At 45.5% G+C, this 22,337-nt stretch overlaps 1 protein-coding gene across 1 annotated transcript in view; it reads left to right on the top strand.

Moving 5' to 3' along the window:
* LOC141161554 (aldehyde oxidase-like) overlaps nucleotides 1-22,337 on the top strand; it is a 220,963-nt gene that overhangs the window by 149,250 nt on the left and 49,376 nt on the right. The window contains exons 13-15 of the mRNA XM_073646513.1: nucleotides 4,071-4,167; nucleotides 4,277-4,401; nucleotides 8,332-8,456. Coding sequence (XP_073502614.1) covers nucleotides 4,071-4,167; nucleotides 4,277-4,401; nucleotides 8,332-8,456 — 347 coding nt within the window. The remainder of the gene's footprint in view (nucleotides 1-4,070; nucleotides 4,168-4,276; nucleotides 4,402-8,331; nucleotides 8,457-22,337) is intronic.

The raw sequence follows: 22,337 nt of genomic DNA, 5'->3' as shown, positions 1-22,337 counted from the left end.
ATGCAGACAGCATATTCATTTACCGTATTTTTCGGACTATAAAACGCTCTTTTTTCCTCCAAAATTTCGGAGGAAAATGGGGGGTGCGTCTTATAGTCCGAATGTTGGGGGGGGGTGTATATATATATGTGGGGTGTGGGGGGAGCGGTAGCGGTGGAGGAGCAGGGCACAGGAGGCAGCAGCCACCCGCTGCAGCCTACACTGTCCCCGCTGCTAAAGAAAATGAATATTCACTGCTCCCCACGCTCATGGGCATGGGGAGCACTGAATATTCATGCTCCTTAATAGCAGCACACAGTATAGCCGCGCTGCGGCTCCTGCTGCTGCCGGCTATCGCGTGTGCCCGCTGTTAAAGGGTATGAATATTCAACCTCTCTCCACGCCCATGGGCGTGGGGAGGGGGTGAATATTCATGCCCTTTAATGAGCGGGCACACGCGATAGCCGGCAGCAGCAGGAGCCGCAGCGCGGCTCCGCTGTGTGCCGGCTATGAAGGAGAGTGAAGTCACTGCTCCCCGCGCACACAGTCCCGGCGTGGGGAGCAGTGACTTCCGGCAGCTGATCTCTCCTTGTGAGCCGCGCATGGCAGTGACGTCATGCGCGGCTCACATGGAGAGATCAGTGCAGGCAGACAGGACGCAGCGCTGGAGGAAAGAAGAGAGGTGAGTAGGAGTGTTTATTTTTTTTTATGTGCAGCATGATGGGGATTAGGGGGACCATGCATTCTAGGATAGGGATTAGGGGTGCCATGCATACCAGGATAGGGATTAGGGGTGCCATGCATACCAGGATGGGCATTAGGGGTGCCATGCATACCAGGATAGGGATTAGGGGTGCCATGCATACCAGGATATGGATGAGGGGTGCCATGCATACCAGGATAGGGATGAGGGGTGCCATGCATACCAGGACAGTGATGGGGGGGGCCATACATACCAGGATAGGGATTAGGGGTGCCATGCATACCAGGACAGGGATGAGGGGTGCCATGCACACCAGGATAGGGATTAGGGGTGCCATGCATACCAGGATAGGGATTAGGGGTGCCATGCATACCAGGATAGGGATGAGGGGTGCCATGCATATCAGGACAGGGATGAGGGGTGCCATGCATACCAGGATAGGGATGAGGGGTGCCATGCATACCAGGACAGGGATGAGGGGTGCCATGCATACCAGGATAGGGATGAGGGGTGCCATGCATGCCAGGGTGGAGGGGTTCCATGCATACCAGAATGGAGGGATGGCAGGCATACCAGGATGGGGATGGGGACCACGTATAAAAGGAGGGGGGGGCATATATACCAGGATGGGGGATATTGTCAGAATTGGGGGACATTACCCCTATACCAGTGTCAGCAGAAGACCCCCTTCCCCTTAAAAGTGCATCATGACCACATTTTTTGCTTAAATTTTTTTTTTATTTTCCTCCTCTAAAACCTAGGTGCGTCTTATGGTCTGCTGCGTCTTATAGTCCGAAAAATGCGGTAATCGTACCCCACGCTGTAATGCATGAAGGCCACGCAGTTCTCTAATACAGGCTTTGTGGGATGTTACACGTATGGACATATTTTTCCCAAGCAGCAATGCTTCTGGGGTCAATACCTCTGTACATATGGCATCTGATGAATGCAATTATTATTTCTGTCTTGATTGTACAAAATCCTACATAAAACACTTTACAGGGAATTTATAAATGCACCTGTGCCAGAAAACTGTCATGAAAAGTTGCAAATTTTTGTGCAAGCCATATTTGAACACAAAGGCCTCGATTCATTAAGACAAGCGTTTTCTTCACCAGTCTTACTGAAAGCAAGTAAGATCTTCCAAGTTCATAAAGAAGTGTGCACCTCTTAAAGACTTTGGAGCATCTTTTACCTGCCATGTGTCACCACCAGAAATATACATCAGCCAGGGGATGGGGATGGCACACATTATCGTGGTGAGGGGCGGTAGCCATGGGCGAGGTACTCATCTTTTGCGCCATGGCATGTTACATGAAAGTGGGGGTACAGGCTGGGTGTTTGGACTTGTGCTGTGAGGGCCCTACGCCCGTGAAGGCCACATGTAACCGATGACGCTGGTTTGCCAGGACCAGATGTTAATCAGTTCATGAAAGGAGACCACTAGTTCTTAACAAACGATGCTTTGCTAAACAGCCATTGCAACTATGTACACAGGATAGCGGGTACACAATTCTCAAACGTTTCTTCATTAGTACAGAGAATCTCAATACACAGTCTCATTACTTCCTCGGACTCACACATTCCTGCCTCCACTGGTCTCATTTCCTTCACTGCCACCCAGCTTAGCACCACAGTACAGTCCATGAGAATCATTTCCTCTTTCCGCGGTTCCACGTCTAATTCTTCTCGTAGAGGAAAGGTTTTGCCAATATGGCCGTACTCAACTTCAAGCTCTCTGACGTTTAGAGAACTCCCTCCCAGGGCACTCACTTTGTCTCACGTTCTATTCCATCCTGGCCCATTACCTTGCCCTTACTGTAAACTACTCGGGGCCGTGCTGCTAGGCGTACCTTCTCTTGACCTTCTCACTTGGTCACTCTGCTCTCTGGTCAGTCCTCTGAGCTGACACTGTCCTTCTCTCTGCGTCTCTGTAACTCTCTTTCTCTGTCTCAGTCTGTTCATCAAGATCATGCTATCTCTGTCTTGATCTCCTTTCTCTCTTGTCATAGAACACCCACTGCATACAGCCCTGCTGAGCACTCATACCAAATGTCTACTCTAGCTGCAAGCTAGACCCTGTCAGACTCACTACCAGAAAGTCATTTCTGATCCTATTGCATAGCCCCTCCATCTCTGAGCTAGTCCCAACACTTAACTCTATCTTACCCTACTCACTGTCTGTTGCTGGGCAGATTTCAACTTCCTCACAGTACAGTGCAAAACATTACAATACAACACATCACAATTCACATTACACATCAACATCACAATAGAGCATGACTTTATACACAGCACTGATGTCTTCAAGGGGGAACAGGGCAATATGTTCATCTCCTTACACACATTCCTGTCCTAATTTATACTACTTTTGTGGAATAAATTACAGTGAATTTGTTTGGTGAACTTGGCCCCACCCTGTGCCCATGAGTTCTGCCTGCTTTTCAAAAAGCTGGTGGAGCTGAACAGGACTGGCATAAAAAAGCCAAAAGGCGCTACATCGACTTGAAGAAAACTTTTATGATTTAAAGCAGTTTCACAACAGAATTCTGGTGAAAAGTGCTTGATAAATCAGATCCAAAGTGTGCAACTTTTAAATGCTTCATTGGCCTGCTAATTTTCTTTCTCAAGCTTTTTGTTCAAGATTTACATATGAACTGCTACTCTCTATAAAATTACAGACATACCCATAAGTGCTGTATAAAATTTAGAGCACATGTATTTATAGAAGAATCCTTAAAGGGGTTGTCTGGACTTAGGCTACACTTGTGAACCCTCACATCTAGTGATGAGCGAGTATTCCTCACATGTATTAAAGCTGTCAAACAGTCGCAAATCATGAGCACAGAGTGACTAAAACATAACACCCGAGCACGCTGAAGATACTTGGAAAACACCCGAGCATGCTCATAAATCTCGAGTAATGAGCATGCGTGCTCATCACTACTCACATCATGTGCATCACTACTCACATCATGTGCACTGCGCCCTTTGAGGATTCTCCGGTGCCAGAGCCAGGAGCAACGGGCACGTGACTGCAAGTATGTGATGTGCATTCATGCGGTCACGTGCCGACTAAACTTACATGACCATGCTTACTGCAAGTGAATTGAGCAACGTCTGACATGTCTAGTCGAAATGTGGCCCAAAGTATACAAATCACATGACTGCCTGCTCCTAGCGCCAGAGAATCCTCACAGCGCTCAGTGTACGAGTTGTGAGGATTCACAAGTCTGCAGTCACATAGAGTGACTTCAGACTTGTACCCTAAGGCTGGACAACCCCTTTAATATGGCAATATACATGAAGCCTAACCTTTTTAGAGACGTACAATGCCACTGCTATAGATATACTATGACAGAATGTTATGTACATTTATGTTTTTTAGGAATCTATAAAACACAATTCATTTTTCGAGCCAGTGAGAGTGATGGAATATGGGAATGTGGAAGAAGCTTTCCAAAATGTGGACCATATCCTAGAAGGTAACTATACCTTGAAATTGAAAATATACAAAAAAAATCACAAATGCCAAGTTCCAAGTCATGAATATGTGTGTGGAGTGCTGAATTGGTTTTACTTTTCAAAGAACAGGTGAGGACTATATTGGAGGAGTGGACGATCTTCACCTGGAATCACAGACTGTACGTGTCATACCCAGAGCAGAAGAGAATGAACTGGAGGTGTTTATATCTACAAAGGATCCAGCATCCATAAAGGTAAAACATGCGACCTCATGATGTCAAGGGACATTACACCAAGATACGTATTTCTAGCAGTGCATTCAAATAGGGGTTCCTTAGAGGAAAATAGAGGTTCCTTATATGCAAACACTCTGTGTTAGTGTAAAACCTAATTAAAGCACTACACCAGCATTTTTTTTAATTCACCACTGGAAATGGTATCGCTAATGTACATTCCCTGACCTCAGTATTATACTTACCAGCTGCCGTCTTCTGCTCTTTCCAGTAACAAGCTCTCAATGTAAGTCTATGAGACCCTCGTTCTGGCCTCGTTCTAGCTCTCATAGACTTACATTGAGGTGTGACTTCCAGATCACTCAGCGAACACAGGAGCCATCCGGCAAGTCACAACCTGCAGAAGACAACAAGAGTGGCGAGGGAAACAGATTAACATGGTGGCTCGTAAGTATATTACTAGGGGCAGGGAACTTACATTAGCAACACCAATCCAGCATTACAATATAAAAAAACACTGAAGTGGTGCTGTAAGAGAAAACACATGAGCGAACATTAATTGTAACTTCTCTGGGGTTACAGAATTCTAGGTTTTAGCTTTCGTATACATAGAAAATGAAGATGTTTCAGTAATATACACCCTAAAATAACTACTCACTAAAAGAAAGAAAGTTATGTCCTTTTTGTTCCCATCTATGACTTCCATTGACCAATAAAATAATTATATTACGCTAAAAACTTTGCATGGAATGTGTCAGTTTTGTATGCACATTTTCGTTACTTTAGTGGATGATGGGGATGTGTACTTTATAGTCATCAAGATTGTTCAGAATGAAGAGATAAGTGAGCCCTGTCTGAGGTTCCTTAGCTTTAGGGGACCTTAAGTCAAATATATATTTATATATATACTGTATACATATATATATATTTCTACAGTATTTTTCAGCCCTTTCATGGTCGACTGATTTCTCGTTTTTGCATGTTCATTTGAAACACTTATAAATTTTTCATTTTTTTTATTGAAATAGCCACATGATGGCTCAAAATTAACCTGACAGCTGATACATGCTGCCCAATTCAAGAGCAGTATGTATCAGGCGCTGGCTGTATAATCTCAACCATGTATGGGTGACTCTGAAAGACCAAAACATACAGGTGCATCTCACAAAATTAGAATATCATCAAAAAGTTAATTTATTTCAATTCTTCAATACAAACAGTGAAACTCATATATTATATAGAGTCATTACAAACAGAGTGATCTATTTTGAGTGTTTATTTCTGTTAATGTTGATGATCATGGCTTACAGCCAATGAAAACACAAAAGTCATTATCTCAGTAAATTAGAATATTTTATAACAACAGCTTGAAAAATGATTTTAAAATCCGAAATATTGGCCTACTGAAATGTATGTTCAGTAAATGCCCTCAATACTTGGTCGGGGCTCCTTTTGCATCAATTGCTGCATCAATGCGGCGTGGCATGGAGGCGATCAGCCTGTGGCACTGCTGAGGTGTTATGGAAGCCCAGGTTGCTTTGATAGCAGCCTTCAGCTCGTCTGCATTGTTGGGTCTGGTGTCTCTCATCTTCCTCTTGAAAATACCCCACAGATTCTCTATGGGATTAAGGTCAGGCGAGTTTGCTGCCAATCAAGCACAGTGATACTGTTATTTTTAAACCAGGTATTGGTACTTTTGGCAGTGTGGACATGTGCCAAGTCCTGCTGGAGAACGAAATCTCCATCTCCCAAAAGCTTGTCGGCAGAGGGAAGCATGAAGTGCTCTAAAATTTCCTGGTAGACGGCTGCGCTGACTTTGGTCTTGATAAAACACAGTGGACCTACACCAGCAGATGACATGGCTCCCCAAACCATCACTGATTGTGGAAACTTCACACTAGACCTCAAGCAGCTTGGATTGTGGCATCTCCACTCTTCCTCCCGACTCTGGGACCTTGATTTCCAAATGAAAATTGGAACTCTGGGATCTTGTGGAGTGTGTCAATGACTGCCTTCTGGACATCTGTCAAGTCAGCAGTCTTCCCCATGATTGTGGAGCCTACTGAAACCGACTAAGGGACCTTTTTAAACACTTAGGAAGCCTTTGCAGGTGTTTTTTGTTAATTATTTTAATTTACTGAGATAATGACTTTTGTGTTTTCATTGGCTGTAAGCCATAATCTTCATTACTAAAGGGAATGTGTCACCCCCTGGGCGATATCAGACCACTATTATGGCCATACAGGTGATATAAAAGTAAATCTATACTTACCCGTTTGGCCAATAGCAGAGGTCTGATTCCAGAGAAATCTTATTTTATAAAGTTTCTTCTCCAGAGGCTTGGCTTATTATGCAGCTAAATCCCTGCCTCTGGGCTAAATTTTCATCTCCCCCCCCCCCCCCAGGCACGTCACATGGCCCTGTGACTGCCCTGTGACGTGCCCTGCTGTCTCCCCTGCCGCGCATGTGCAAAGCGCCGCTCCCATGCAGCGCACTTTGTTTCTTCCAGCCCGCACTGCGCCGCAGCCCTTGTATTGGGAGCGTCACTGTGCGCATGCGCGTCAGGGGAGACAGCAGGGCACGTCACAGTGCAGTCAATAAACAAATAACTACAATTCTGTTTTTGATTTTTTTTTTTTGCGTTACAACTTTTATAGTATGGGTTAAGTAATTTTATATTTTGATAGAACTTCAATGAACTTGAAACTGCGATCGTCTGAGCGCTTGTTCTGTATATTGCAATACCATAGTATTGCCACATAGAGCTAAAATCATAGCCTCTTATTCACAGGGAGTACCAACATGGCAGCTATTGTGCCTTTCAGCAGGATTCCGGCTGCAATGGCACAGCTCCCTGCAAATGTGTCACAGAGAGGCAATTGGCACATGGAACTGTGCACCCCATAGACCAATAAGAGCTTGACAATGGTATTTAATGGGTTAACAGCAGCAAGCACTTAGAGTCAGATGTCGGCTGTGTAACACAGCCAGCATCTGCTGGGTATGGTTGCTGGCTCAGGTGCTGCTCCTGATCAATACACCTGCCCCTAACATAGGACATATTAGTAGGCCTATGTTAAGAAGGAATTCAGGAGTTTCAAACCCCTACTTTCCCTCAGAAGGTCTCAGTTTTATTTGTGAAGAACATTTTTCACTCCACTCAAATTCTCTCATGCCCATCCAAATCTTGCAAGTCAAGGGTATCATGACTAAATTATTACTGCTGAAGGAGCTTTGTGGTGAGGTGAATCATTTTGGAAGGAGATGTTAAGAAATACTTAGGGGCCAATTTATCAAGGCATTTTTAAAACTTTTTTTGTTGCATTAAAAATGTGCCAAATTTTGTCGCAGGCCATTTTTGCACAAAAATTAGCAAATTTGTGCAATTTCAGTTGCAATTAACACTATTAAAAGTGCATAAGTGGTTACTTATGCATATAAAGTTGAAGACATTTTTTTACGCGCATAAAAAGTAGAGTAACATTTCTGGACAAAAGTGTTTGTTATATCTCAAGAAGCGACACATTTATCAAACATCTTACGCCACTTTGATTAAATAGAAGCAAATAATGGAAGAAAGTCAGCAACAAGCAAAACTGAATGTGCAAAAATGTCGCTTATGGTAAATCTCCCACACCCCTAGTGTCCAGGAATTGGGCAGGTGGTGAAAAGAAGTCCACAGAGACCAAAGAAGGTAGGGAAAGTCACAGGACAAGAGCCATCATAATTATAGCCATTTTCTGTGTTAATGTCAGAAGAGGTCCTCTGGGCAACTTTTGCTGTAATCCCCCATAGTTACACTTCTGCTGGTAGCACTGCCATTTTGGCCTACACGATCTTTCAGCATATAAGGGGCAGTTGTAGGCATGCTTGTGTTTTGCACTTTTGCTTTTTTTGTTCTATTTTGCTTTTTTATGGAGCAGGACCTCTGACTGTCGGTTCTGTTAACAGGCTGCTGTAGCATCAGCGCTAAACATTCCCTATGATTACATCCTATGCTGCGTGGAGAAACGTCCCAGTTTAGAGCACTCATACTCTGCATCGCAAGCTGCTATAACAGCAGTGGCTGCTCACAAGTAAGTATTAAGTAAAAGATCATCTGTAATCATGTATGTGGGTGAGGCCCTGTTCACATTAGAAAAAATTAGGCTCCATTTAAGGTAAATACAAGGAAAAGTTCTTAATAATATCTGATATTGTAGATTGTACAACCCCAATTCCTAAAATAAAGTTGGGACACTGTGTACCATGTAAAGAAAACAAGAATGCAATGATTGAGAAATCTCTTCTAGCCATATTTTATTTAGCACAGAACATAGAAAACAGATCAGAAGGTGAAAGTTAGATGTTTTTTTATTCCATGTGAAAAAATTAACTAATTTAGAAATTGATGGTAGCAACACGTCTCAAAAAAGTTGGGACGAGGCCATGTCTAGCATTGTGTAGCGTCCCCTCTTCTTTTTACAACAGTCTGTATATGTCTAGAAAGTGAGGAGACCAATTGCTACAGTTTTGGGAAAGAAATGTCCCATTTTGTCTGATAAAGAATTCTAGCTGCTCAGAAGACCTGGGTCGTCTTTGCCAGATTTTTCGTTTCATAATGCACCAAATGTTTTCTATCGGTAAGAGGTCCAGACTGCAGGCGGCAGTACATCACCTGAATTCTTCTATGAAGCCATGCTGTTGTGATGTTTCCAGAATGTGGTTAAGTATTGTTTTGCTGAAATATGCAAGACCATCCCTGAAATAGATGCTGTCTGGATGGAAGAATATGTTGTTCTAAAACCTCTATATAATTCTCAGCATTGGTAGTGCCTTTCAAGATGTGTAAGATGCCCATGTCATAGGCACTAATGCAACTCCATACCATCAGAGATGGAAACTTTTGATCTACGCTCAGATAACAAACTGGATGGTCTCACTCCTCTTGAGTCTGCAGAACAGTGTCCATGGCTTCCATAAAGAATTTAAAAATGTGATTCATCTGACCACAGAACAGTTTTCCAATTTGCCTCAGTCTATATAAATGAGCTTTGGCTGAGAGAAGTAGGCAGCATTGCTGGATTCTGTTGATATATGGCTTCTTCTTCTTTTCATAAAGCTTTAGAGCTTTAACTTGCATTTGTGGATTGTACCTGAGCCCAGGTATTCCCGAGCCCATGCAGTGATTTACACAACCCAATCATGCCTGTTTTTAATGAGGTGCCCCCTTGGGGGCCATAGATCACAAGCATCCAATATTGAACATTGGCCTTGTCTCTTATGCACATGATTTATCCAGAATCTTTGAATCTTTTGATGATATTATGTAATAAAGCTGATAAAAAAAAGTGCAAGGCACAAAAGAATAGATGAAATTAAATTTTTATTTTAACATAGATAAAAAAATATTATTAAAAAAGTACATGTATGACACAAAACAACCATAGCTGAGGAGAAAAAAAAGGAAGCATGATATCAATTTCCAAAGTAGATCAATGTATAAATAAATCTCAAATAAATATAGAAGTGTACCATACAATATATAGTCTAAATATTGCACACGGATACCAATACAGAGGGAATATCAAGGAAAAGACTAATCATGAATAGAGATTATAGTTAGAGTAAGGTACCATAAAGGGAAAAAAACATAAAACGGGGAGTATAAGCACAGTGGCAAAAGAAAAGGGGAAATCTCACCAGACCATGAGGAGAATCTGATGCACGTTTCGCACGAAGCTTTGTCAAGGGGATATTATGTAGTGTAGAGGGTGAGATATTCAAAGTCTTTGCAATTTTACATTGGGGAACATTTTTCGGAAATGTTTCCAAAATTTTTAGATGCGGTTGTTCACAGATTGGTGACCCGCTTTGCTTCTGAGAGATTCTGTCTCTCTAACATGCTCTTTTTTTACACAGTCATGTGACCTAGTTGAAAATTGACCCTCCAGATTTTTTCATTAGCACCACTTACTTTTCCAGCCTTTTGTTAACTCTGTCCCAACTCCTTGAGATACAGTGCCTACAAGTAGTATTCAACCCCCTGCAGATTTACCTGGTTTGATAAGATGCAAATAAGTTAGAGCCTTCAAACTGCAAACGAGAGTAGGTTTTATGAACAGAAGCATAAATCTTACAAACCAAAAAGTTATGTTGCTCAGTTGAATTTTATTAAATTTTAAACATAAAAGTGTGGGTCAATTATTATACAACCCCTATGTTTAATATTTTGTGGAATAACCCTTGTTTGCAATTACAGCTAATAATCGTCTTTTATAAGACCTGATCAGGCCGGCACAGGTCTGTGGAGTTATCTTGGCCCACTCCTCCATGCAGATCTTCTCCAAGTTATGTAGGTTCTTTGGGTGTCTCATGTGGACTTTATTCTTGAGCTCCTTCCACAAGTTTTCAATTGGATTAAGGTCAGGAGACTGACTAGGCCACTCCAACACCTTGACTTTTTCCCTCTTGAACCAGGCCTTGGTTTTCTTGGCTGTGTGCTTTGGGTCGTTGTCTTGTTGGAAGATGAAATTACGACCCATCTTAAGATCCTTGATGGAGGAGCGGAGGTTCTTGGCCAAAATCTTCAGGTAGGCCGTGCTATCCATCTTCCCATGGATGCGGACCAGATCGCCAGGCCCCTTGGCTGAGAAACAGCCCCACAGCATGATGCTGCCACCACCATGCTTGACTGTAGGGATGGTATTCTTGGGGTCGTATGCAGTGCCATCCAGTCTCCAAACGTCACGTGTGTGGTTGGCACCAAAGATCTCGATCTTGGTCTCATCAGACCATAGAACCTTGAACCAGTCTGTCTCAGAGTCCTCCAAGTGATCATGAGCAAACTGTAGACGAGCCTTGACATGACGCTTTGAAAGTAAAGGTACCTTACGGGCTCGTCTGGAACGGAGACCATTGCGGTGGAGTACGTTACTTATGGTATTGACTGAAACCAATGTCCCCACTGCCATGAGATCTTCCCGGAGCTCCTTCCTTGTTGTCCTTGGGTTAGCCTTGACTCTTCGGACAAGCCTGGCCTCAGCACGGGAGGACACTTTCAAAGGCTGTCCAGGCCGTGGAAGGCTAACAGTAGTTCCATAAGCCTTCCACTTACGGATGATGCTCCCAACAGTGGAGACAGGTAGGCCCAACTCCTTGGAAAGGGTTTTGTACCCCTTGCCAGCCTTGTGACCCTCCACGATCTTGTCTCTGATGGCCTTGGAATGCTCCTTTGTCTTTCCCATGTTGACCATGTCTGAGTGCTGTTCACAAGTTTGGGGAGGGTCTTAAATAGTCAGAAAAGGCTGGCAAAAGAGATCTTTAATCCACACATGTGAAGCTCATTATTCTTGGTGCCTGAACTACTTCTTAATACTTTAGGGGGACCAAACAGAATTCTTGTGGTTTGAGGGGTTGAATAATAAATGACACTCTGAATTAACTTTTAACGTTTTAAAAAAAAAAAAAAAAAATTTGCTGCAGTGCATTTCCCACTTCCAGGCTGATCTACAGTACAAATGTCACAATGCCAAGTTAATTCCGCATGTGTCAACCAGCTAAATCAGCAGGGGGTTGAATACTACTTGTAGGCACTGTATGTTGCTGCCATCAATTTCTAAATGAGTTAACTTTTTCACATGAAATGGAAAAATGTCTAACTTTAAACTTCTGATCTATTTTCTATGTTCTGTTGTGAATTAAATATGGCTATAAAAGATTTCCAAATCATTGCATTATTGTTTTGCTTACATTTTACACTGCGTTCTAACTTTTTTGGATTTGGGTTGTAATTGTATTAGCATAACAGATACCCCATGAACTTTTCTATAGCTTGTCACATCATTTCCATCATAGAGATAACCCTCTTCCTCCTTGTTTCTTATCGCATCCCCCATACATATTAGATGACTGTAGGTTGAATGATGGTTCAGTCAATCATTCGACTGATACCTATCTTGGTTGTCTCTCCTTTATACAGGAGTGCTCACTCTGCTCTCTATGAGAAAGATGCCAGACATGTCCAGTGGCAGTTTATCTCGAGGAGGACAAAAGAATCAGCAGTCCTAAATCGGACCTGCCAGATCCTTATCTCCCCCGGCTATCAATTGTCCGGGGCTCCCATACACAATAGACTGTTGGCCAAACCTGTAGTAATTATAAGGTTTGGCAGTCTAATGTGTATGGACGAAAAAGTTAAGGAGAAAACTACATTTGCTTCCACATAGTATCTCTGTGTTACACCGTACTCTCTGCATTTAGGTTTCTGATCCTCTTTAATATGGAATATGTAGAAAGTTAGGAATGTAGGAATTTTCTCACAACTGCCTTTTATAATTCAATGGTGATGATGACTCACAATGCAGTTCATCAGTAGTTCCATAGATGCTAGACATTGCATTAACTTAACATGTATAAAATTGATGGCTTGCCCAAACACACTCAGTAGTAGCGTTTTATTGTGGGTTTGGCTCAGGTACCTCCTATGGCTAGAAGAGAGGGCCTTGTACATGAAGACATTGCTAATTATGGATATTAACATTTGTGTACATATAATTTTATAACTGGTAATAAAATGTTTGGAGCAAAGATTCCCACAAACTTTACCACCTTTGTCATTATATTCAGTACTTGGTGAAATGCATGAAAATAAATCAGGATAGAACATCATTCAAAACGGAAAAGTGGTAACAATGGATCACTGTTTGTCGCTACACAAGTTATAATTGTGCACAGATACAGCTTTATTAAAGACGTTGTTTGAGATTAGAAAAAAGTGTATGGAAATGGTGACTGTCAGTTCCATGTCTAGTGTTACAGCTCCAATGTATATTGCATGAGATGCTTCAATAGTGTACACTGATATACCCTTCACGGATGTGAACACAAAGAACAGAGGTTCCTTATTCAGGAAACGAAGACCCTCATTCATCATTTGCATTTCTTTTTAAGTCATTTTCTTTTGTTGTCTTGTGATTAGTGTTGAGCGATACCTTCCGATATCGGGAAATATCGGATCGGATTGGATCGGACCGATACCGAAAAAGTATCGGATATCGCCGATTCCGATACCGGAAACCAATGCAAGTCAATGGGACATAAATATCGGAATTAAAATAAACCCTTTCTTTCCTTGTAGGTTATTTCTACATGAAGGAAAACAACTAAGAATAATGTAGAATGTATTGGGGGAGGTGGGGGAGACAATAAAGGCATAGAGGTTTAGCCCAGTCAAATGGAATAGCAGGAATTACTATTTTTTTATTATGTTCTGAGTTACGGAAATATTAACTATGTTAAGTATTTTTATATTTTGTCAGATATTTATGTTTCACTACTTCCATGCTCTTCACCTTCTTTTTTACTTCTCCCACACTTTCTCCTTCATCATCCTCAGCATCTTTTTCATCCACTTCTTCTTCACCTTCTTCTTCTTCACCTTCTTCGTATTATTCTTTTTTTTACATTCTTCATATTCTACTTCTTCATCTTCTTCATATTCTTCTTCTTCATCATATTCTTATTTGTGACAGGCATTCCTGTAGTTGTTATCTATAAAAGGTTGGACATTACACCTTTCGTTCTGCCCGTCACAAAAGATTTACAACAGGATTTGTCCGCGTTCAGTTTGGCCTGCAGCAGCAGGTCTTTTCCAGGGGCACCACGAGGAGGAACGGACTCACCCCCATACACTGCTTAGTCATCTTCTGCTTATAATTTAGATATTATCTTTTGCTCTGATTTTTAGTCTTATGCTTAAAGTTCTTCCGCTTTTTGTTCTGCAGCTTCTTGTATTTCTGCTTCTTGGTTTTCTGTCTCTTGTTCTTCTGTATCTTGGTGCTTGTCTTCTCTTCTTTGTCTTCTTGGTCAACTTCTTCAGGGTCATCTTCTTGGTCTTCTTCGGGGTGGTCTTCAGGGTCGTCGTCTTCGGGGGTCCTCGTCTTCGGGGTCCTCGTCTTCTTCGGGTTGGTCTTCTGGGTCCTCGTCTTCGGGGTCCTCGTCTTCTTCGGGGTGGTCTTCAGGGTCCTCGTCTTCTTCGGGGTGGTCTTCAGGGTCCTCGTCTTCTTCGGGGTGGTCTTCAGGGTCCTCGTCTTCAGGGTCATTGTCTTCGGGGTCCTCGTCTTCTTAGGGTTGGTCTTCAGGGTCCTCGTCTTCAGGGTCCTCGTCAGGGAGATCCAGAGTGATTACCAAGAACCATTTCAAAAAGCTTGAACTTGGAAATGTAGCAGAAGGTACAAGAAAGCTGAGGAACTACCGAGGACCAGCTGACGGTACTGGAACCCGGATGGGTAGCAGAAGGTACAAGAGCCAATGGAACTACCGAGGACCAGCTGATGTTACTGGAACTCGGTTACTAAGCAGGAGGTACCTGTGCCAGAAAGCACTACCAAGGACCAGCAGACGTTGGTGGAACTTGGATACCGAGAAGGAGGCACCTAATCCAAAGGCACTGCCGAGAACCAGCTGACGGTACTGGAACCCGGATGGGTAGCAGAAGGTACCCATGTAAAAAAAAGTTCAAGGCCGCGAGCCGGCCGCAGTTACCAAAACCCACAGTCCTACAGGGGGTGCTTGTCCTATTGGCACTATGGAACCAGCCTTCATTGCCAGATCCCGCAGCCCACATAGGAGTCACCTAAACTGCAGGCACCATAGAGTCGGCTAACCCGACCGCAACACGACAGGACAACGCATTGGAGGCAAAGTGACGTTGACACTACCCGGAAACAGCTGGCGTGCTGGAACCAGGCTGGGCAGGAGGGAGTACCCGTGCCAAAGACACTGCCGAGAACCAGCTGACGGTACTGGAACCCGGATGGGTAGCAGAAGATACAAGAGCAAATGGAACTACCGAGGACCAGCTGACGGTACTGGAACCCGGATGGGTAGCAGAAGGTACAAGAGCCAATGGAACTGCCGAGAACCAGCTGGCGGTGCTGGAGCCCAGGGTAAATACTAAAAACAGAGGAGCCAGAGGTGTATTTGGAGGAGGTTTTAAATCCGTAGTACAGTGGATGTGGACAAAGCAGGAGAATTTGCCGGACACACAGCTGGGGATCAGCTGACGTTACTGAACCCCAATAACACTGGAGCAAGCGTTGACTGTGCAGACGGCACTTCTGAGCAGCAACTAGCGGTATTGGAGCCCAGGGTAAATACTAAAAACGGAGGAGCCAGAGGTGTAATTGGAGCAAGTTTTAAATAAGTAGCACAGTGAATATGGACAGAGCAGGAGAAATTGCCGTGAACACAGCAGGGGAACAGCTGACGTTACCGAACCCCAATAACACCCCAGCAAGTGTTGACTGTGCAGACGGCACTTCCGAGCGCCAACTGGCGGTGCTGGAGCCCAGGGATAAGAATGAAAACAGAGGAGCCAGAGGTGTAATTGGAGCAACTTTAAAATGTGTAGTACAGTGGATGTGGACAAAGCAGGAGAAATTGCCGTCCGTACAGCAGGGGAACAGCTGACGTTACCGAACCCCAATAACACGGCAGCAAGTGTTGACTGTGCAGACAGCACTTCCGAGCGCCAACTGGCGGTGCTGGAGCCCAGGGATAAGAATAAAAATAGAGAGGAGCCAGAGGTGTAATTGGAGCAAGTTTTAAATAAGTAGCACAGTGAATATGGACAGAGCAGGAGAAATTGCCGTGAACACAGCAGGGGAACAGCTGACGTTACCGAACCCCAATAACACGGCAGCAAGTGTTGACTGTGCAGACAGCACTTCCGAGCGCCAACTGGCGGTGCTGGAGCCCAGGGATAAGAATAAAAATAGAGAGGAGCCAGAGGTGTAATTGGAGCAAGTTTTAAATAAGTAGCACAGTGAATATGGACAGAGCAGGAGAAATTGCCGTGAACACAGCAGGGGAACAGCTGACGTTACCGAACCCCAATAACACTGCAGCAAGTGTTGACTGTGCAGACGGCACTTCCGAGCGCCAACTGGCCGTGTTGGAGCCCAGGGATAAGAATGAAAACAGAGGAGCCAGAGGTGTAATTGGAGCAACTTTAAAATGTGTAGTACAGTGGATGTGGACAAAGCAGGAGAAATTGCCGTCCGCACAGCAGGGGAACAGCTGACGTTACTGAACCCCAATAACACGGCAGCAAGTGTTGACTGTGCAGATGGCACTTCCGTGCGCCAACTGGCGGTGTTGGAGCTCAGGGATAATACTGAAAACAGAGGAGCCAGAGGTGTATTTGGAGGAGGTTTTAAATCAGTAGTACAGTGGATGTGGACAGAGCAGGAGAAATTGCCGTCCGCACAGCAGGGGAACAGCTGACGTTACTGAACCCCAATAACACGGCAGCAACTGTTGACTGTGCAGACGGCACTTCCGAGCGCCAACTGGCGGTGTTGGAGCTCAGGGATAATACTGAAAACAGAGGAGCCAGAGGTGTAATTGGAGCAACTTTAAAATCTGTAGTAGTGAGAATGTGGACAGAGCAGAAGAAATTGCCGTCCGCACAGCAGGGGAACAGCTGACGTTACTGAACCCCAATAACATGGTAGCAAGTGTTGACTGTGCAGACGGCACTTCCGAGCGCCAACTGGCGGTGCTGGAGCCCAGGGATAAGAATGAAAACAGAGGAGCCAGAGGTGTAATTGGAGCAACTTTAAAATGTGTAGTACAGTGGATGTGGACAAAGCAGGAGAAATTGCCGTCCGTACAGCAGGGGAACAGCTGACGTTACCGAACCCCAATAACACGGCAGCAAGTGTTGACTGTGCAGACAGCACTTCCGAGCGCCAACTGGCGGTGCTGGAGCCCAGGGATAAGAATAAAAATAGAGAGGAGCCAGAGGTGTAATTGGAGCAAGTTTTAAATAAGTAGCACAGTGAATATGGACAGAGCAGGAGAAATTGCCGTGAACACAGCAGGGGAACAGCTGACGTTACCGAACCCCAATAACACGGCAGCAAGTGTTGACTGTGCAGACAGCACTTCCGAGCGCCAACTGGCGGTGCTGGAGCCCAGGGATAAGAATAAAAATAGAGAGGAGCCAGAGGTGTAATTGGAGCAAGTTTTAAATAAGTAGCACAGTGAATATGGACAGAGCAGGAGAAATTGCCGTGAACACAGCAGGGGAACAGCTGACGTTACCGAACCCCAATAACACCGCAGCAAGTGTTGACTGTGCAGACGGCACTTCCGAGCGCCAACTGGCGGTGTTGGAGCCCAGGGATAAGAATGAAAACAGAGGAGCCAGAGGTGTAATTGGAGCAACTTTAAAATGTGTAGTACAGTGGATGTGGACAAAGCAGGAGAAATTGCCGTCCGCACAGCAGGGGAACAGCTGACGTTACTGAACCCCAATAACACGGCAGCAAGTGTTGACTGTGCAGATGGCACTTCCGTGCGCCAACTGGCGGTGTTGGAGCTCAGGGATAATACTGAAAACAGAGGAGCCAGAGGTGTAATTGGAGCAACTTTAAAATCTGTAGTAGTGAGAATGTGGACAGAGCAGGAGAAATTGCCGTCCGCACAGCAGGGGAACAGCTGACGTTACTGAACCCCAATAACATGGTAGCAAGTGTTGACTGTGCAGACGGCACTTCCGAGCGCCAACTGGCGGTGTTGGAGCTCAGGGATAATACTGAAAACAGAGGAGCCAGAGGTGTATTTGGAGGAGGTTTTAAATCAGTAGTACAGTGGATGTGGACAGAGCAGGAGAAATTGCCGTCCGCACAGCAGGGGAACAGCTGACGTTACTGAACCCCAATAACACGGCAGCAAGTGTTGACTGTGCAGACGGCACTTCCGAGCGCCAACTGGCGGTGTTGGAGCTCAGGGATTACAGTTCAGGTGGTAGAAACATGAACAGAACAGGAGACCTGGATACTGTTGCCAACCAATTATTTATTCTGGAAGAGGACTGGCAAATTCATGAGAGATCCAGGCCTTGTTCATTTTGAGAAAAGTAAGCCGGTCAACGTTATCGGAGGATAGTCGCATGCGACGGTCTGTTAGTACACCACCTGCGGCACTAAAGACGCGTTCCGATAATACACTAGCAGCAGGGCAAGCTAGCACCTCCAGTGCATACTGACTAAGCTCTGGCCATGTATCCAGCTTACAGACCCAAAACTTGAAGGGAGAAGAGCCGTCTGGGAGTACACTAAGAGGGCAAGACATGTAGTCTGTCACCATCTGACGGAAACGTTGCCTCCTGCTGACTGGAGCCGTCTGTGATGGTGTAGACATTTGTGGCGGCGGGGACACAAAACTTTGCCACATTTCGGCCATACTGGTCTTGCCTTGTGCTGAGGCGCTGCTTCTGCTCCCTCTTTGTGCAGAGCTTCCTCCACTGCCTCGACGCACTGAGCTGCTTTGTAAAGCACTAGCAGCACTGCTCTCGGTTGGAATGGAGAACATGATGGAATGCACCAGTGCGTCTTGGTACTCCCGCATTTTACGCTCCCGGTTCAACGGTGTTATGAGGCTTTGTAAGTTGTCCCGGTAGCGAGGATCTAGGAGGGTGGACACCCAATAATCAGCCGTGTTGAGAATGTGGGCGATGCGGCGGTCGTTTCTCAGGCACTGCAGCATGAAATCAACCATGTGCTGCAGACTGCCAACTGGCCAAGAAACGCTGTCCCCTGCTTGAGGCGTGATCTCTGCCTGCTCTGCATCACCCCACCCTCGCTCTAGATACTGACTACTAGAGCATTGTGTACCTCCCTCCTCTGGACAGATGTCTTCCTCATCCATTGACTCCTCCTCATCCTCCTCACAAAGTGTCCCCTGCCTAGGCCTTTGTGAGGAACCACGTTGCGCAGACTGTAGAGAAGCAGATGGCATTTGTGACTCCTCATCCTCCACCTCTTCCAAAACCTCGTCCCTTAGTGCTTGCAGTGTTTTTTCAAGCAGGCAGATAAGGGGGATAGTCATGCTGACTAGTGCATCATCTGCACTCGCCATCCGCGTGGAATAATCGAAGGCACGCAAAACGTGGCAAATGTCCTTCATAGAGGCCCACTCAGTGGTGGTGAAGTGTGAACGGCGCGCACTGCGACTTGTTTGCGCCTGCTGCAGCTGGTACTCCATTACTGCTGCCTGCTGCTCACACAACCTCTCCAACATATGTAACGTTGAATTCCACCTGGTGGGTAGGTCACATATGATGCGATGTTCCGGAAGACATAATCGGCGCTGCAGAGCTGCAATGCGTGATCTTGCATTGCTGGAACGCCGCAAGTGAGCGCACTCTATGCGGACCTTGTGAAGCAGTGCATCAAGATCCGGATAGTCCCTCAAAAAACTCTGCACGACCAAGTTGAGCACATGTGCCAGACATGGGATGTGAGTGAGGTTGCCTAGGCCCAGAGCTGCCACCAGATTTCGGCCATTGTCACACACTACCATGCCTAGCTGGAGATTCGCTGGCACAAACCACACGTCACTCTGCTGCTTGATGGCATTCCAGAGCTCCTGCGCTGTGTGGCTTCGATTCCCCAAAGAAATTAATTTTAATACGGCCTGTTGACGTTTGGCCACGGCTGTGCTCATATCGGTCATCATAACAGGTAACCGTTCACGGGTCGATGTGGAGGTAGACCGTGACGGCTCCTGCAGCGCTGATTCAGAGGAACTGGAGTATGAGGAGGAGTCAATGTGTACAGACTGGATTCCTGCAATCCTTGGAGTTGGCAGAACACGTACAGCGCCACTCTCAAGATCTGTACCCGGCTCCACAACATTTACCCAATGGGCAGTGAGGGAAAGGTATCGTCCCTGTCCATGCTTACTGGTCCACGCATCAGTGGTCAGGTGGACCTTGCTACTGACGGCGTTTTGTAGCGCATGTTTAATTTTTCCCTCCACATGATGTTGCAGGGCAGGGACGGCTTGCCTGCTGAAATAAAAGCGGCTGGGCACGTTGTATTGTGGGACTGCCAATGCCATAAAGTTACGGAATGTGTCAGTCTCCACCAGCCTGAATGATAGCATTTCAAGGGCCAGTAGTTTAGCAATGCCAGCATTCAGAGCCTGTGCTCGGGGGTGGTTTGCCGAGTATGGGCGCCTTTTCTCCCATGCCTGTGCTAACGATGGCTGTAGACTGGCCTGGGAGTGTGAGGATGACTGGGAAAGTGGTGCTGTGGGTGGAATTACACTGTGTCTCTGTACAACAGTGCCAGAGATTCTTCCATGGCGATCCTGTGAGGAAGCCGAACCAGCTGTGTGTGAGCTGGAGGAAGAGGCTACAACACGAGCTGAAGAGGTGGTAGGTGGCGCTGTAGGTTGGCCTAGGTCTTCAGTGTGTTTGTGTAACTCCACCACGTGCTTGGTCCGCACATGTTTCCACATATTTGTGGTATTGAGGTTGCTGACACTTTTCCCTCTTTTCACCTTCTGATTACACAGCTTGCATTTGACAAAGCAAATGTCATCTGCAACTGTGTCAAAAAAGGACCAGGCACTGCAAGTCTTGGGAGCGCCCGCTTTGGATTTTGGAAGAGCCATGCTCCTAATGGGTGCCGAAGTGGAGGCTACAGGCAACCAAGTCTGCCCCCTCCCCCTCCCTCCTTTTTGGGCCGTTCGGGGAATCTCTTCCTCAGAGCTGCTCCCACCACCTTCCTGTCCCTCACGCCATGATGGGTCAAGGACCTCATCATCTACACCACCCTCTTCAAACAACTGCTTCTCCTGGGTAGTCTCGACAGCACAGTACGCACCAGAAAGTGGCACCTGAGTCTCATCATCAGATGCGTACTGAGGTGTGCTGCTGACCATAGGCACTGGCCCACCCGCCTCTTCAGATTCAGAGAGACAAAACGGTTGCGCATCACTGCATACTACCTCTTCTTCAAATTCTCGAATTCTGCTTGGCTGGCCCCCTCTTTCCAAGCCAAGAGATTCAGAGAACAGAAGTAGAGATGGCTCCTGTCCAGGGCTCTCTGACTGCCTGGGCAATTTGGCAGGTGGTGAAGAGACAGATGGGTGCTCTTCAGTGCTCAGGACCTGAGAGGATCTGGAACTAATTGAAGTCGATGCGTTAGCTGCCATCCATCCGACAACGGCTTCAATTTGGTCCTCGCGCAGCAGTGGGGTACGGCTAGCTCCTACAAAGCTGCGCATAAAGGACTGTTCCCTGGTAAAACTGGGGGATGCTGAGTCACTGGTGCCCGCAGCAGGCACAGAATCCCCACGTCCTCTCCCTGCAGGCACAGAATCCTCACGTCCTCTCCCTGCAGAAACTCCACGCCCACGCCCACGCCCACGACCACATGCCTTACTCCCTGCCTTCTTCATCTTGGTAGACTGATAAAGATAGGCAGAAAAGTACTAAGGGCTTAGTGTGCTTATTCCTGAACAGCTGCTAACAGGTATAAGAAACACTAATTTTATAAAGTGTGGACTAGACTTTAATATGAGCTAATGTGGCCTACACAACTGTAAAGTGGAGTGTTTGGTGAACTTTATTTAGGTTTTTTTTGTCACAAAAAGACACTGGATGTGCCTAAAGATGTAATAACGATAGTATCACAAACTTTTTGTAGCTATTACAATGTAGGAAGGTAACCTACAATGCAATAGATGAGGCTGCAAAAAATAGGCTAATACTAATCTGGCTGGGGCTGCAGGGCCCAAGGCTGCAGAAAGGCTCCTCTATCTACTCCTATATAGTGTGTTTGGAATCAATTTAGCTGAATACGGATGGAACCACCACACTAATAGGAGATATCAGGAAAAATTATGAATTGGCAATAAAGGACAATGTATGAGGCAGTGACACACACTGAGTGCACTACAACCAGACGGGGTTGAAGCACACACTACAGGGTGAGCTGCACTCACACACCAGACCTTGCAGACAGCGGTGAACAGTACAGATGCAGAGCACTGTGCACTAGCGCTGCAAGACCAAAAAAATTTCTCTATCTACTCCTATATAGTGTGTTTGGAACCAATTTAGCTGAATACGGATGGAACCACCACACTAATAGGAGATATCAGGAAAAATTATGAAT

This window comes from Phyllobates terribilis, unplaced genomic scaffold (genome assembly GCF_046119375.1).
Source record: "Phyllobates terribilis strain yellow unplaced genomic scaffold, ASM4611937v1 Scaffold_9__5_contigs__length_417890890, whole genome shotgun sequence".
Classification (NCBI taxonomy): Eukaryota; Metazoa; Chordata; class Amphibia; order Anura; family Dendrobatidae; genus Phyllobates; species Phyllobates terribilis.
This window is presented reverse-complemented; position numbering and strand designations above follow the sequence as displayed.